The sequence below is a fragment of the Silurus aristotelis genome, assembly GCF_946808225.1.
Source record: "Silurus aristotelis genome assembly, chromosome: 9".
Lineage (NCBI taxonomy): Eukaryota > Metazoa > Chordata > Actinopteri > Siluriformes > Siluridae > Silurus > Silurus aristotelis.
Genome location: NC_139582.1, coordinates 24,423,470 through 24,441,846, shown reverse-complemented (window position 1 = coordinate 24,441,846; position 18,377 = coordinate 24,423,470). Strand labels below are relative to the sequence as shown.

Here is an 18,377-nt window from a genome sequence, read left to right as displayed (position 1 = left end):
ATTATTAAAACTGACTGGCCACATTAGATACAGTATGTTCAGTTAGATACTAGTTTCATTCAGAATTACCTCAGTTTACTCCAACTGTTTACTCTGAATTGTGCTTTCATTCTAACTGAAATAATCTGATTATTAAAATGATTTTTTACATGTAAACGCAGCTATTGACCTATTCCCCGTCCAAAACTAAAATTATTTAATGTTAAAAATAAAAAAGGAAATGAAACAGAAAAAAGAAAACTAAATAACATTCACTTACTGCCAACACCTCGATGTCATTACTCTTGTTCTGCAAATTGTTGCCAAGATTTTGCAATCTGGTTTGTATCTGGAAGAAAAGAAAAAAACATTTCTTCCTTGATCACAATAAACATAAATATTGGATGCTTTTTATTCTTATGTATAAGAAAAAAGCAATGAAGTGTTTAGTTCTGTCTTAAGAATTGAGAGGAGTCCATGAATACTTTGCATGCACTGGGGGGAGTCTGTGATGGAAATAGTAAAGAACGCTTCATACTCCCTAACCCCTTGCTAAAGGCAGATATGCAAATTTACCCCATAAGACTGCTTGCAGGCTATGGACATGGGGGAGATGTGGAACTGCGAGGTTTACACCTTGTTTGGATCTAAGAATGGTGTGAGGACTTGAAGACATGTATTTTTAAGTGCAGTGTTTACTGTGCATGGCTGAAGAGAGTCAGTGAAGGAGCTGGAGGAACACCAGATTGAATGTTGGCATATCTGGACCTCGCTGTACTTTTGCTGATACCTGTGTCTCATAGCGGCGTCGTGTGCTGGCTGAAACCTTGTCCGGAGTAACCAGGTTTACATTCATGTTCATTGTTGCACCTCCCCCGTGCTGCTCCGATGACCCTGAAATACAGTGCACTTTAAAAAAATAAATAAAAAACAACCAAAAATACAAAAAAAGAATAGACCTACCTAAATAGTAGACCTAGGATGAATATTTAGAGCTTGTTAATAATTTGTGTGCTGCAAAAACGCTTAAAATATACTTTAAGGAAATTTGACATTCGACCGTGCTAAGAGCTTGACCCTGTTTAGATTCCAAAATGTACTGTTTATCTGATGGATAAGATCTAACTTCTACAATCATTCAAAAACTCATTCTTGACATATCACACTAAAGTTATAATAAAGATCTAATAAAATGCTTCAATTTATATTCAACATTCTTTCCTGACATTTTTTGTTCATTGCCTTTCCGCTGTTTATTTTTGCATACCTTTGATCAATCCTTCATTCATTCTGTTTTATATATTTCCTTCCTTCACTACGTCATTTGTTCATTCTTAACATTCCTGCTATTCGTCAATATTCATGTCTTCCTGTTTATTTCATTCTTTCCCTTCCTTCTTCATTCGCGCCTCTCTTTCTTATTCAATCCTTCATTTAAGATGTCAATCATTCATTCATTCCCTTATACTTTCCATCCTTTATAAATAAATCAATTTATTTAAAGACACAATAAGGATAGGATGGTTGAATTAGGAGGAAGGTGTGGAATTGATATTTTAATCGCTTTGGGATTTACAAATGCTTTCTGCTTTGTTGCTTTATGTAAGTGAGTCGCTGTAAAAGCGTTGAATAACAGAGCATGAGCCAATCAATTATTCCGCCAAGACTGTACAACAGAGGCTTATAAAGTCTCCTCATATGTTTGAACTTTTAAGGTCTCCAGAGTGTAGTATGCAACTATTTATGCATGCGCACACACTGGAGGATTTGCCCTGAAGGTAAACAAACCTCAAATGAAATTCTTGTTGAGCTGTGTGTGGCCTATTTTAGCTCACCTCCAGCTTAAAAAGCAAAACAACAACAGAGGCTGAGCAGAAAAGATGATACCTGAGTTTAGCAAGAGTGATCCCTTAGGATTCTGGAGAGACCCTCCCTCCGATACCTCTCTGGAACAAACAAGCAGAAAAGTTAAACAAGGGTTTTTCTTTTTAACTTCCCTTTTGTGTTGCTGACTGCTAAGCTAAACAATGTAGAGAATAAAGCCAGAGAAACTATATTTACCGGCTTCTCTCATCAAAAAGTTTGGGCCGGCATTTTTGGATGATGTGATCCACCAAGTCCGTCTCTTGTATTCTCTTTTCTAACTGACGGTCTTTCTCGAAAGATTTTACCTAAGGCACAGAAAGAATCAAGAACAAAACACCACATTTTAATGCACCACTTAGCTATTAAATGTATAGCTTGGCTCACCGGTGCCCACTGACACTCACTTTCCTCTTCTAGCTTATCCTTCCACTTACTACCTTAGTTTTCCATTTAGCATGAGGAAATTTCATTCAGTTAGCAAAATTTCTCTATGTAGACTGCCTGTGTTTCTTAAACTAGCTCCTTAACAAGATAACAAGATTTATTCAGAAACATAACCTAGGTAGGACAGGATTAAAATAAAATAATAGATTTAAAAAAATATATTTTATTATGTTTTTTTCATATCATTCTGACAGAATTCCAGATCCTATGGGTTATCCCAGGCAGCCTCATATATTTGGATAAATCTTAAGAATGGCTTAAATGGTTTAGTTTAATAATACATTCAGTAGACAAATCTCTGCTTTTTGTTTTTGATTAGGTTTCATTAGATGACGTAGGACCTTTTCCTAATCAGGAACATGTGGGCATGTGGAGGCACTAACTAAACCCAGAAAAAATAATGTTTGGCAAAAAGCCATCCTTACTCTCTTCTGCTTAAAAATGTCGACAGAAAGCAAAGATGTTAGCCAGACACAAATCATATCATTTACCCAGGATGTGAAGACAAAACACGCCAGCTTAAAGCCAAAACATTGTTGACTTCTTTTTTTTTTTTTTTTTTAGTTGAAGGCACAAAGACAAATAAAAAGCGTAATCATACACATGTTCATTTCCCTCAGACTGTATTAAAGTCATTACTAAAGTGCAATACATCTGCTACCACTTTAAAGCCTAGTTATCAATGTGGCTAACATTTTAGCCTAAGCTGTTCAGCTTAACTTTTGCTACTTTGGTAGACTAATAATGATTACATTTACAAATTATCTACGCATGAAAACCTGGCAAGCTAACAAGCAGAAATATATAATTAATGCATGTGTACAATTGACACGATAAAAAGAAAAAAATATAAATTCTTGCAGCTTACTTTAACATAGGTGCCCTCTTTGTCTGAGACCAGAACCATGAATGTACTGCCTGCAAGCCTGCAGTAATCCAGAAGGGCCTCCTGAGACTGAAACAGATACACAGAATATGTATTATGTATCTTCAGCCACTCTAAACAGGAAACAGCATTGCATCTAAACCTCTTTCTCACATACAAACATATTGAGAATATGCCAGTTTCTAAACATTTACAGAGAAAAAATATTGGAAAATTGAAACCAGACTAAAATCATCAAGGTGTGACATCAATGATTAACAAGAGATCACATGTTACTTCTGTTTATTATTTGTCCAACACGGTCCCATTGATCTGAATCTGCATTCATTTTAAAACGACTTCATTTCCAAAATGTCCTTTGATTCCATTGTATATTTGCTTTGGGCAAAACACAGATGTATATCAGTGCACAAGCATGTTAAGTGCCACTAAAAAGAAGTTGCATGACGAGTGTTGGTACGCAGCTGACAAGCAGCACAGACACATGTAAGAGAGGTTGATAAGACACACAAGTGCAGTGCGCTGTCCAATTAGCTCCATTAAAATGGACATAAACAGAACAGCACCATGTTTGGGTAGGAAACAGCTAACCATGTCATGGCACTTAGGTCTGTACAGGTAACTCACCATGATAGCTTCAGCATATTTTTTTTAATAGCACAATGCTTTTAACTGTATTTTCTAAAATTACACACAATATTCTATTTACCGTATTTTCCGGACTATAAGACGCTACGTTTTTTCCATGCTTTGAACCTCGCGGCTTAAACAATGAAGCGCCTAATTAATGGATTTTTCCCAGGTTTTTCCCGGTTTCTCAAGCTTCTTCTTCTTCTTTCAGCTGCTCCCATTAGGGGTCGCCACAGCGGATCAACCGTCTCCATACCACCCTGTCTTCTACATCTGCCTCTTTCACACCAACTACCTGCATGTCTTCCCTCACCACATCCATGAACCTCCTCCTTCGCCTTTCTCTTTTCCTCCTACCTGGTGGCTCCATCCTCAGCATTCTTCTACCAATATAATTCATGTCCCTCCTCTGCACATGTCCAAACCATCTCAATCTCGCCTCCCTCACCTTGTCACCAAAACATCCTACATGCGCTGTCCCTCTAATAAACTCATTTCTAATTTTGTCCATCCTCGTCACTCCCAACGAAAACCTCAACATCTTCAGCTCTGCTACCTCAAGCTCTGCCTCCTGTCTTTTACTCAATGCCACTGTCTCTAATCCATACAACATCGCAGGTCTCACTACAGTCCTATAAACTTTCCCTTTCATACTTGCAGATAGTCTACTATCACAAATCACTCCTCTCACTCTTCTTCACCCACTCCACCCTGCCTGCACTCTTTTCTTTACTTCTCTAACACACTCTTCATTACTTTGCACTGTTGACCCCAGGTACCTGAACTCCTCCACCTTCTCCACCTCTTTTCCCTGTAACCGCACCACTCCACTGCCCTCCCTCTCATTTACCCACATGTACTCTGTCTTACTCCTACTGACTTTCATTCCCCTTTTCTCCAGCGCATATCTCCAGCTCTCCAGGCTCTTCTCAACCTGCTCACTACTCTCACCACAAATCACAATATCATCTGCAAACATCATAGTCCAGGGAGACTCCTGTCTGACCTCGTCCGTCTACCTGTCCATCACCACTGCAAACAGGAAAGGGCTCAGGGCCGATCCTTGATGCAGTCCAACCTTCACCCTGAACCAGTCTGTCTTTCCTACTGCACACTTCACTGCTGTCACACTGTCCTCATACATGTCCTGCACCACCCTCACATACTTCTGTGACACACCTGACTTCCTCATACAGTACCACAACTCCTCTCTTGGCACTCTGTCGTACGCTTTCTCTAAATCCACAAACACACAATGCAACTCCTTCTGTCCTTCTCTATACTTCTCCATTAACATTCTCAAAGCAAATAAGGCATCTGTGGTGCTCTCCCTCGGCATGAAACCATACTGCTGCTCACAGATGGTCACCTTTTCTCTCAGCCTGGCTTCCACTACTCTTTCCCATAACTTCATGGTGTGACTGATCAACTTAATTCCCCTGTAGTTACTGCAGGTCTGCACATCTCCCTTATGCTTAAAGATCGGTACCAGCACACACTCCTTCTCCATTCCTCAGGCATTCTCTCACCTTTCAGAATCTTGTTAAACAATCTGGGTAAAAACTCCACTGCCATCTCTCCTAAACATCTCCATGCTTCTAGCGGTATGTCATCTGGTCCAACCAACTTTCCACTCTTCATCCTCTTAATCGCTGCTCTCACTTCCTCCTTACTAATCCTATCCACATCTTGCTTCAACATCTCCACATCATCCAACCTTCTCTCTCTCTCTGATTTTCCTCATTCATTAGCTGCTCAAAATACTCCCTCCAACTTCTCAACACACTCTCCTCACTAGTCAACACATTTCCCTCTCCATCCTTTATTGCTCTAACTTGCAGTACATCCTTCCCAGCTCGATCCCTCTGCCTGGCCAATCGGTACAAATTCTTTTCTCCTCCCTTAGTGTCCAACATCTCATACAGCTCCTCATATGCCTTTTCCTTGGCTTTCGCCACATCCCTCTTTACCTGCTGCCGCATCTCCTTGTACTCCTGCCTACTTTTCTCATCACTCTGTCGATCCCACTTCTGTTTTGCCAACCTCTTTCTCCTTATGCTCTCCTGCACTTCCTTTCCTTTCCTTGTCTTCCTTTCTCTTTCCACATGTCACCCCAAGTACTTTACTAGCTGCCACCCTTAACACTCCTGCAGTAGTTTCCCAATCATCCAGCACCTCTTCACCACCACCGAGCCCCTGTGTGACCTCTTACCTAAACCTCACACTACACTCTTCTTCCTTCAGCTTCCACCATCTTATTCTTCTTTCAGTCCTCACTCACCTCCTCTTCGTCTTCGCCTCCAAAACCATCCTACAGACCACCATCCGATGCTGTCTAGCTACACTGTACCCCGCCAACACCTTACAGTCTCCAATCTCCTTCAGGTTGCATCTCCTGCATAGAACATAGTCCACCTGTGTGCGCCTTTCTCCACTCTTATAGGTCACCTTATGATCATCCTTCTTCTTAAAATACGTGTTCACCACTGCCATTTCCATCCTTTTAGCAAATCCACCACCATCTGCCCTTCCTCTCCTTAAGGATATACCTACCCATCACCTCCCCATCACCTCTGTTCCCTTCACCTACATGCCCATTAAATTCTGCCCCAATCACCAATCGTTCTTTCCTAGTTACACCATCTACCACTTCATCTAATTCACCCCAGAATATTTCCTTCTCCTCCATCTCACAGCCGACTTGTGGAGCATAGGCACTGATGACATTTATCATCATCCCTTCAACTTCCAGCTTCAGGTTCATCACCCTATCAGAAACTTTCTTCACCTCCACTACATTTTTACTGTACTCTTACTTCAGAATCACGCCTACACCATTTCTCTTTCCATCCACACCATGATAGAACAGTTTAAACCCACCTCCCATGTTCCTGGCCTTACTCCCTTTCCACTTGAAACACTCCTGAACACACAACATATCTACCTTTCTCCTCTCCATCATATCAGCTATCTCCCTCCCTTTACCAGTCATAGTACCAACATTTAAAGTACCAACCCGAACTTCCACTCTCCTACACTTCTCCTTTTCCTGCTGTCTCTGTAGATGTCTTCCTCCTCTCCTTCTCCTCCTTCGGCCAACAGTAGCCCAATTTCCACCGGTACCCTGTCAGCTAACGATACCTGTGGCGGTCGTTGTTAACCCGGGCCTCGACCGATCCGGTATAAAATTCTTATTTGTGATCCGCATATTCGATTTGGCACATGTTTTACGCTGGATGCCATTCCTAAAGCAACCCTCCCCATTTATCCGGGCTTGGGACCGGCACTAAGAGTGCACTGGCTTGTGCCTCCCTAATGGCTGAGTTTTATGCCACCAAAAAACTAAGCCCCGTAACATTAGACCAATTAATTTGCCGAACGGGTTCAGGTGAACCAATTAAACTCTTCATATAAACTCATATGCGCTCCCACTTAATCGGGCCGCAACACATCATAAATATGGATGAGGTTCCTCTGACGTTTGACCTGCCGCATACTCGGACTGTCAACAGGAAATGCGAATCATTCGTCATGCTGAAAACAACCAGGCATGAAAAAACACACTTCACCTGTGTTCTGAGCTGTACGGCATCGGGAGAAAAGCTTCAACAATGGTAATTTCAAACGCACGACGAAGCCAAAAGATGAACTCCAGAGAGAAATTGTTGTGGAAGTAAGGAGGAAGACAGTGAACAATTACTTTCTTGGTAGGCTACTGTTTTGATACAAGGCACTGTCTTTCGTTAAAGCCTGTGTAAAGTTCATTTGTTCCAATGTAGGCACCTGCAGCTTATAGACAGGTGCGGTGTATTTATGTTCAAAAGAAAACAAAATTTTAAATCCAGTGGGTGCGGCTTATATTTAGGTGCGCTTAATAGTCAGGAAATTAGGGTACTTAAAAGCTTTTCTACCTAACTCACACTTTTAGAGTTCTGAACTTTGTGTACATAACTTTACTTAGGTCAATGAAAATGTAACTTATCTAAAATGACTCAATTTATTTGCTTTACATAAAAATGTGAAACTATAGTTAGTGCTGGTACCAAGATTAATGATCTTCTTTGTAAGTAAAGCATGCAGTTTAAATTTATCCACAGACACTCAAGAAGGTTCTAGAATAAATGCGATGCTGCATTTTCGTGTATTTTTTCAATGCGCAGCACACGGCTGGCTGGTGAACATGTGTCGGTTTGTACGTCACATATGTATGCAATGCGTGTGTCTGGGGGCAGATTTATCCTGAACACACCCACTGTGTGACGTCTGCGTCTGGCACAGTAACTGTGGTGCAGACGTCATTCTGTGCAGTGTGGCTGGAGCTGTACTCGGCTCTCACTCTCAGCCCTAGCCAACCAACCTTAATAATCATCCAACAGCCATAACTCAGTACTGATAGTTCTGTGTTAGTAAACATCGCTGCTGAAACTGCATTGTGGTTAACTTTTGCACCATGAACCAGGCATTTATCCAATTTGAGGGAAAAAATAAAAACAAACAAACAAAAAAACTTAAAAATTCTCTTAAATTTGTATAAATCACTGTGCTGCTGTGCCTGATCTCTGCTAATGTCACATATTGTCACTTGTCTGAGCAGAAGCAAGGCCAGTACAACCTGTCAGGCCAAATCCACTGCTTGGCCTAAGAAAAACATATTAAAACTTAAATGAAATCAAATCCAAACTTTCTTTGTTACATAATTTTCTCGTTCAGATTATGTGCAGCATCGCTTCATCTGTACTAACCACTTAAAAGAAGCTATTGTCTGGTCATAATCTTCCACTATACCACAATTTGTTTCCACATCTACCTGGCCTCTTATTCTTGCCTACATTGTTGTGACAGTCACTGGCCGGATGAATGCCCCCTGTTTATAACCCAAATAAACTCTGAACTCCCACCCACACAAATAAACTATTTTCGCTTGGGTTAAATTCTGTTTCACATTAAGGTTTATAGAGAAATCCTGTCATAAAACGAATAGCATGTAGCACCATATTGCATCCGTCACCTTCAGTGTTTATACAGTGTTTATGACACAATTACTGATCAGCCATACATTAAAACGTCTAAGAAGTGAAGTGAATAGCATTCTCTCATTACAATGGCATTCAAGGGGTGGGATATACAGTATCTCACAAAAGTGAGTACACCCCCTCACATTTCAGCAACCATTTTAGTAGATCTACTCAAAGGACAACACCATAGAAATGAAATTTGGATATATTTTAGAGTAGTCACTGTGAAGCTTGTATAGATTTACTGTCCTCTAAAAATAACTCAACATACAGCCATTATTGTCAAAATAACTGGCAACAAAAGTGAGTACACCCTAAGCGATAACAGCTCTACGTCCTGTAACCATGCAAAGCTGCATGTCCTATTCATCATGTTCATGTTTTTGTCTGCTTGGCAGGAACATACTTATTTATGTATCTTGCATTAGAGCAGTTAACATTTGGTGCTTTAAGTACAATTCTCTCACACTGTATGTTCAACATGGCCCCTCATGGCAAAGACTCCTTGAGGATTTAAAAAGTAGAATTGTTGCTCTCCACAAATATGTCCAAGACTAAAAGAAGATCTGTAACACTCTGAAACTGTGTTACAGTACAGTGGTCAGGGTCATACAGAGGTTTTTCAAGACGGTTTCACTCGGAACAGGCCTCCCAAGGGTCCATCAAAGAATTTGAGTCCTTGTGCTCTGCATCAGGCACAGAAGCTGCTTCAAAAAACAGACGCATCAGTGCTGCCAGCATTGCTTTAGACATTGCAGAAGCGTAAGGTCTGCTTATCAGTGCTTAGACCATACGCCGCACACTGCAACAATCGTCCCAGAAGGAAACCTCTTCTGAAGCTGGCTCACAAGAAAACCTTTTCAAGAGCATGAATTACTGGAACCATGTCCTGTGGTCTGAAAAGACAAAGATAAACTTGTTTGGCTGCACAAGTGCTGCTGGTACTGAAGCTGCAGTTTATTGACGCAAATATATTCTAACGTACTGTGACATTCTGAAGCAGAACATGATGCCCTCTCTTCAGAAACTGGGCCGCACGGCAATTTTCCAACATAATAATGACACACAGCTGTGGAAGCTGAAGGTGATGGAGTGGCCAAGTGTGTCTCCAGACCTGAACACTAGTGAGCACCTGTGGATCATCCTCAAGTGGAAATCAGAGAATTGCCATGTGTCTAACATCCAGCAGCTCCATGATGTCATTATGGAGGATCGGAAGAGGATCCCAGCAACAACCTTTGCAGCTCTGGTGAATTTCTTTCCCAGGAGGATTAAGGCAGTGCTACATATCAATGGTGCTCACACAAAATATTGGCACTTTGCAAACAGTTTTGACATGTTCACTTAGGGTCTACTCACTTTTGTTGCCAGCTATGTATACAATAATAGCTGAATGTTGCTGAAATGTGAGTGGTGTACAAACTTTTATGAGATACTGTATTAGGCACCTTTTGAACAGTCATTTGATGTGAAGTGATGTGTTGAAGGAAAAAAAGAGCAAGCTTTTGTACATGCGTGACTTTGACAAGCACCAAATTGATAGCTAGACGACTTGGTCAGCTCATCTCCATAATAGCAAGTCTTGTGTGTAGTGGTTAGGGCCTACCAAAAACAGACAACCAGTAAACCTGCCGGCCAGAGTTAGGGGTGCCCAATGCACAGTCATGCATGTGGAGAGCAAAGGCTAGCCACAGAAGAGCAACTGTAGCATAAATCACTGACAACATGAACACTGGATATGATACAAAGATGCACAGTGCATCACAGCCTGCTCTGTACAGAGCTGGGAGAAGCCAAAAGAAGAAGAAGAAGAAGAAGAAGAAGAAAAAGAAGTGTTTTACTTTCTTCCGTGGGCTAGAGCAGACAAGGAGCAAGAGGAGACTGATTAAGCGTGTCTGGATAAATAGGCAGGATTTGTCAGAATTCCTTCGGGGGTGGGTGGTTATGCCTGTAATTCCTGCGCACACCTCTACTTCTAGACCGATTTAACATTTTTAGTAGGGATTTAGGTAATTATACTAGGGATTTATGTTAAGATTCTAGCAGTAGACAAAAACACCATGCTTTTTTTCTTATTATTTATCTACCGCTAATGTCTGCCTCAGCTATGATGCACGTATCTTGCTATATTTGTGTCATAACTTTTACTTCAGCCTACAGTCATATTTTGGACCAACATAATCCCTTTCCAGTCAAGAAAAAAATACAATGGGACCAAAACAAAATATAATAATAATAATTTTTAGTGTTGATTTTGGATTTGAGAGCTGGGGCACAGATTTGAGTGATTTGAGGTTAATAGTCAGCCAAGATACACAATAGAACATACAAATAAAACCAGATTACATAAAGAAAAAAAGAAAACAAGTAAATATGCTAGAAATTTGGACCACTTAATAAATGATGGGGAGTTCATATGAGTACTGACTAGTGAGAAGTGAATGGCGTGCAAGACCGAGGTGTGAGTAATTTGGGTGTGTGATGCTGAGGCAGAGCTCCTTGGCGCTGATGAGGGAGTGCTATGAAAGTGCAGAATGTGACAGCGCTATGGTGACAGTATGGAAACTCTTCACTATTTGCACTACATTAATGTGCATCCACTCATATAATCATTCACCTTTATATTTATATTTATCCACATTGTCATATTATATACATATTTAACTCTTTAATTTCTGTTAAAGCCTGTTTGATTGTGTGACATATATACAGTATCTCACAAAAGTGAGTACACCCCTTTAATTTCAGCAACCATTTTAGTACATCATCTTAAGGGACAATACTATAGAATTAAAACTTGGATATAGCCTCATCTTGGCGATATGTTTGGGGTCGTTATTATGTTGGAAAACTGCCATTCTGCCCAGTTTCTAAATGGTTCTGCGTCAGAATGTCATAGTGCATGTTGGAATCAATGTTTTCCTTAATGAAACTCAGATTCCCAGTACCAGCAGCGCCAGACCATGATGCTACCACCACCAGGCTTGACTGAAGGCAAGACATAATTTTCCATGCCACAGATGCTGGACACTTGGACAGATTATCTTCAGCAAACTTTTTGCGGGTTTTCTTGTAAGCCAGGTTCAGAAGAGGCTTCCTTCGGGGACGTCGGACAAGCAAACCGACTTGTTGCAATGTGCAGCGTATTGTCTGAGCACTGACAAGCAGACCTTCTGCTTCTACAACCTCTAAAATAATGCTGGCAGCACTCATGCATCTGTTTTTTGAAGCAGCTTCCACACCTGACGCACATCACGTAGACTCAATTTCTTTGATGGACCCTTGCGAGGTCTGTTCCGAGTGGAACCCATCTTGGAAAACCTCTGTGTGACCCTGACCACTGTAGTGTAACTCAGTTTCAGGGTGTTAAAGATCGTCTTATAGCCTGAAGATCAACAATTCTAATTCTATTAAACTGAAATATTCTTCCAACTGAAATAAAGGTACCACTATGTTTTTCTGTTCATTAACATGTTCACTACAGTGTATGCAGCTGTTTAATGATTTTTCATCTAATTTAAATTTTGTCCCCCATTTAGTGGGGTTTAGACATTTAAACGTCAGACACTACCAAAATTGTTTCAGCTGTCTTTGGTTGCAATGTCATTAAATTGGTCCTGTGTTGGTAAAAATCATTAATCATGTGACATAATGCATTGAAGGCCCACTGATATCAGTAACCCAAATAATTTTATTACAATGTGTATTTTTGTCTGTAACAGTAAACCCTAGGCTGATAAATCAAACAGTTTAAACCCGGCTAAAGCATGACTGCGGTTACTAAATAAATACGTTTTTACGAAATAATATGCTGTAGTTAAGTAACTAAATAATAAGATGGAACTAACAAAACCGTTAATCCTAAACCAAGAAGAATGTGCAGCTTTTACACTTCTCTGAATCCTAGGTCAAATGTCAAAACTCTGACCTGTGACACATCATAAACCAAATCAGCCGACACTCCGGCAGTCCAGAGCTTCTGCGTGACATTAATGGCTCTGCTCATTGATGTGTGGCCTACAGGGACCACCAACACATCACACGAGCTTACAGGAGGCTGTGGAAACAAACAAGACACAAAAAAGCCAATTAGAGACAGGCATGCCCACAAAATACCAATGAGTGAAATCAGACAAAAAAACAGATGCACCAGTCTCACCGGTTCTTCCATGGCTGCCATGGCAATACAAATCTTATCAAGTGCTATGCTCGCCCCCACCGCTGAGGCCACAGATGCAGTAGCTGCTGGTCCAAGGAAGTCCAGGATCTGGAGTGAAGTCAAAGGCAAGTTTCTGAAAAACAAGTGTCCAATGGAACAGCACTCTTTGCAAAAATGCAGTGTGGGCATGTTTGACCTACCAGGTGGTCATAACGTCCTCCAGCTGCGATTATATCAGGAACAGTGCGCTTTCGCTTCTTGATAAAGGCCACAAACTGGAAGACAACCCCACAGTGTTGTTGCACCTTGTAGACCAGGCCCAAATTGACTATAACCTGTAACCCCAGCAAAAAGCTGTTAGTATAAAACAGGCCAATGGTAGGGTTTACTTCTGTTTACTATATTAACCATATAACTTAGGAACCATATGAGACTCATCGTTCATGTCACTAATCCGAATTCATTCAAACTGATTTGTATTATGTTTCACATCATAACGGTAGATGTTACACCCTTATGTCATATACAGTCAGTGGTGGACGAAGTACACAAACCATGTAGTAGGTAAAGTTTAACTCCATTAAAAGTATATGTGCTCCATTTAAACTTTCACTTGAAAAAAAGTACAAAAGTATATGCCTTTAAATGTACCAAAGTATCCAAAGTCCTGTGATTTATTATGGCTATAATGTTCCTATTATCATTTTTGTCACAATACTCTTCCTCAATCAACTCAGTTTATGTGAAAAGACTCTAATGTTACTCTCAGCACAAGTTAGCTAAGTAGATAAAACCAAGCGGTAATCAAAACAAGTAAAAAAAAAAAAAAAAAAAAAAAAAAAAAGAGCATGCTCTCTACCCTGATTGGTGGCTTGCTGCGTGTTTGACCAGGTACGTTTTCCGATTTCACAAAATGCAGTACTAACTGTAATCCTTTAGTAAAGAATGCGAAAAGGCTACTTAAGTACAGTAACGAATAACATATACTTTGTTACTGTACACCACTCTTTATGTAATAAGAAGAAACTGATTTCTTGGTGTTCAGTTCCTGTTTTTTGTGCACAAACGTGCAAGTAGGTAATACAGTGAGTAATTTTTTTAATCAGTTGAACTCAGTTTCTTTTGCCAGTCTTTCATACTGATATATTTCCAATAAATCGTTACAGCTGAGCAGTATGGTCAATAGTACCTGTATTTTAACTCCCAGTCTCCTGAGCAAACCTGTAAGCTCCTCCAGATCTTTGAGGCCTTGCTTGGCCAGCTGTGTGACTGCAGCAGTCTTCTGTTTGGCCAAAGAGTTGATGAGAGGACTGATTTCACCCAGCTCTCCCTTTTGCTCAATGAACTTATATAACATCTGCAACTGCACAGACATGCACACTTAACATGAGTCTTAGTTCTCCATGGTAAAACAGGCAGAAACAATAAAAGCTTATGTGCTTAATTCGGTTAATTTTTCAATAATTATTCAATGAGATCCTGAACAGATGAACACAGACTCCAGATGGTCACAAAGTCATCCTATGATGCCAGATTTTTAACCACTGATGTATTGCAGTATAATTATTATTCAGATAGTCAGAAGTCGCATCTATTTAAAGGAAAAATCTGTTCCGAATGACTTGCATATAAATCTTTTAAATGTGTTTGTTCTCATGTTCTGATTAAACCTTGGCTTATTTACATGTAACAAAATTCTGAGCTGATTCTAATTTAAAGTTTATTTCTTCTTTCTGAAAGATGATGTTTATTTTCTCTCTGGATTTCTCATTAATTTGATGCTGGAAAACAGTGAGTAAGACAAGAAGCTCTTGCTATTTAATTTTTATGATCTCAGAGCAAGATTAAATCCCTTATGCGAGAGATTACTGAAAAAGCCACTGTACTAGCAATGTCCCACTCTACCGTAAGCACAGAAACCAGCCACTAACCTACGGATAAGAATCACTAAACCATCACAAATCTTGCAGTATACACATGCAATACAGGTATAAGCCCAACAGGCACACAAGTCTTTCAGGGTGAACATTGAAAAACGTTTTTCTAGGACCTACAGCTTAGATCTTGAAATACTCAACATCCAATTTAGAACTATGACCTAACACACTGTTCATTTCCTGTAACGTACACTGTTATTAGACAAGGACAGGTTGCAGAACTTGGCTTCCACTTCGCGTTTCGTCAGCTTCTCACTCTGTTGAGAAAGAGAGATATTGAATTCGAGAAGTTATGTCATGAACAGACCTTGAGGGAGAAAATTAGCACTACAAGGAAAGCAGAGAACTCAGTGAACTGTGAGCTCAAGAAAAATTTATAAATACAAGTCAAAAATACATACAGTGAGGAAAATAAGTATTTGAACACCCTGCTATTTTGCAAGTTCTCCCACTTAGAAATCATTGAGGGGTCTGAAATTGGTGCATGTCCACTGTGAGAAACATAATCTAAAAAAAAAAAATCCAGAAATCACAATATATGATTTTTAAACTATTTATTTGTATGATACAGCTGCAAATAAGTATTTGAACACCTGTCTATCAGCTAGAACTCTGACCCTCAAAGACCTGTTAGTCTGCCTTTAAAATGTCCACCTCCACTACATTTATTATCCTAAATTAGATGCACCTGTTTGAGGTCGTTAGCTGCATAAAGACACGTGCTCACCCCATACAATCAGTAAGAATCCAACTACTAACATGGCCAAGAACAAAGAGCTGTCCAAAGACACTAGAGACAAAATTGTACACCTTCACAAGGCTGGAAAGGGCTACGGGGAAATTGCCAAGCAGCTTGGTGAAAAAAGATCCACTGTTGGAGCAATCATTAGAAAATGGAAGAAGCTAAACATGACTGTCAATCTCCCTCGGACTGGGGCTCCATGCAAGATCTCACCTCGTGTGGTCTCAATGATCCTAAGAAAGGTGAGAAATCAGCCCAGAACTACACGGGAGGAGCTGGTCAATGACCTGAAAAGAGCTGGGACCACCGTTTCCAAGGTTACTGTTGGTAATACACTAAGACGTCATGGTTTGAAATCATGCATGGCACGGAAGGTTCCCCTGCTTAAACCAGCACATGTCCAGGCACGTCTTAAGTTTGCCAATGACCATTTGGATGATCCAGAGGAGTCATGGGAGAAAGTCATGTGGTCAGATGAGACCAAAATGGAACTTTTGGGTCATAATTCCACTAAATGTGTTTGGAGGAAGAAGAATGATGAGTACCATCCCAAGAACACCATCCCTACAGTGAAGCATGGGGTTGGTAGCATCATGCTTTGGGGGTGTTTTTCTGCACATGGGACAGGGCGACTGCACTGTATTAAGGAGAGGATGACCGGGGTCATGTATTGCGAGATTTTGGGGAACAACCTCCTTCCCTTAGTTAGAGCATTGAAGATGGGTCGAGGCTGGGTCTTCCAACATGACAATGACCCGAAGCACAAAGCCAGGATAACCAAGGAGTGGCTCTGTAAGGAGCACATCAAGGTTCTGCCGTGGCCTAGCCAGTCTCCAGACCTAAACCCAATAGAGGATCTTTGGAGGGAGCTCAAACTCTGTGTTTCTCAGCGACAGGCCAGAAACCTGACTGATCTAGAGAAGATCTGTGTGGAGGAGTGGGCCAAAATCCCTAATGCAGTATGTGCAAACCCGGTGAAAAACTACATTTCCAACAGGTTTGACCTCTGTAATTGCAAACAAAGGCTACTGTACCAAATATTAACATTGACTTTCTCAGGTGTTCAAATACTTATTTGCAGTTGTATCATACAAGTAAATAGTTTAAAAATCATACATTGTGATTTCTGGATTTTTTTTTTTAGATTATGTCTCTCACAGTGGACATGCACCTACGATGACAATTTCAGACCCCTCCATGATTTCTAAGTGGAAGAACTTGCTAAATAGCAGGGTGTTCAAATACTTATTTTCCTCACTGTACATATATTTTTTGTATTTTAGTTTTAGGGTTGAATGTATTCCCTTGTTTGCTAAGGTGGACTTTCCATTTCGCTTTGTTGACGTCAGTAGTATAATTTGCTCATTAATGACATTGAGTGTATAGTGACGTGCTGAAGCTATAGCCTGGCCTATGTGAGAAAATGTTTTAAGCAAGACATTACATTTCTATAAATCACCATAGTTAAGGGCATATTTAAAAAGATATGAATCATTATCTATGATGTGGATTACTGTGTGGAGAGCAGACAGTGTTTAAAAAAAAAAAAAAAAAAAAAAACCCTAAACACTGACCTCTCTCTGAATGGAAATAACATTCAAGTGTGTGTGTGTGTGTGTGTGTGTGTGTGTGTGTGTGTGTGTGTGTGTGTGTGTGTGGAATAAAGGTGTTTATTGATTTTCTGAACGGCAGCTCTGACAGCTAATACATTATTGTTTCTATAGTAACCATTAACATTTGATGGGGAAGGACAATCCTTTTTCCCCTAAGCGCATTTTTAAATCCTTATGGCAGATAATTTCTCAAGAAGCACTGCAAAACAGATACGGATAAAACGTATGACGTTTATTTTTCAAGTGGAAAGTTTATTTCAAATGTATTGTTAGTGGAAAATAATCAATGCATCACACCAACCAATCACTGAACAGATCACTTCCCTAGAGCTGCCAGGTTTTAGTCCTTAAAAAATAGACCTGACAAAATTTATGGAGGGAATATATACATATTGTTTGGGTATGTGCTTATCAAGGTGTCAGGGTGTGTGAACATGTGTCTGAACTTACCATGGCGTCACACAATATGCTGGAAGCCTGGCTTAGTTTGTCTTCTGGCACACCGCTGTGCAGCAGAATAGCTCGTAACAGGCTTGTGTGGTTCACATAGATAGTGTAGTTCCTTTCCTGCGACGCAGAATGAGAACATTCATCGTTAAACCATTAACATTTGATTATGTGCATCGCCTTAACGCTCAATTCAATTATGTTATGTCCAAGACCCCAATGTACTAAAAAAAAAAAAACAAAAAAAAAAAAAACACCATCTTTATTACTTAACATGAACCAGACAAAACCTGCAGCATAATTGTACCTGGAGCACACTGAACTCTTGAATAACCTCAGAGATGGTGTAGATGGTCTCAGCGTCAGGGAGTAAGCTAGTTGTCGCAGGCACAACAATGTCGAACGCGCATTCAAGCAGCTCTTTCGGATGAGCTCTGTCCAACTTCCGTGGCCTGAACACACGCTCAATGCTGTACCTGATCAACGTCGAGAGTTATTATTATTAATAATAATAATAATAATAATAATAATAAAGGAACATTGATTAAGTTTCACATGTATATGTTTTATATAATTTTTAACTTACCTTTTGAGGTGTGAAATGCCATTTCTGGCCACAAATCTGGCAAATGAGACCTGATGAAAAGAGAATTTTGGAT

The 18,377-nt window shown here is 40.1% G+C and overlaps 1 protein-coding gene across 1 annotated transcript in view; it reads right to left on the bottom strand.

Moving 5' to 3' along the window:
* eif2ak4 (eukaryotic translation initiation factor 2 alpha kinase 4) overlaps window positions 1-18,377 on the bottom strand; it is a 63,662-nt gene that overhangs the window by 5,453 nt on the left and 39,832 nt on the right. Inside the window, exons 24-36 of the mRNA XM_083550569.1 lie at window positions 18,305-18,354; window positions 18,026-18,194; window positions 17,722-17,838; window positions 15,108-15,173; window positions 14,169-14,342; window positions 13,180-13,314; window positions 12,980-13,087; window positions 12,749-12,877; window positions 3,158-3,244; window positions 2,041-2,150; window positions 1,867-1,925; window positions 770-873; window positions 260-328 (exon numbers count right to left, since the gene is read on the bottom strand). Coding sequence (XP_083406695.1) covers window positions 260-328; window positions 770-873; window positions 1,867-1,925; window positions 2,041-2,150; window positions 3,158-3,244; window positions 12,749-12,877; window positions 12,980-13,087; window positions 13,180-13,314; window positions 14,169-14,342; window positions 15,108-15,173; window positions 17,722-17,838; window positions 18,026-18,194; window positions 18,305-18,354 — 1,377 coding nt within the window. The remainder of the gene's footprint in view (window positions 1-259; window positions 329-769; window positions 874-1,866; window positions 1,926-2,040; window positions 2,151-3,157; window positions 3,245-12,748; window positions 12,878-12,979; window positions 13,088-13,179; window positions 13,315-14,168; window positions 14,343-15,107; window positions 15,174-17,721; window positions 17,839-18,025; window positions 18,195-18,304; window positions 18,355-18,377) is intronic.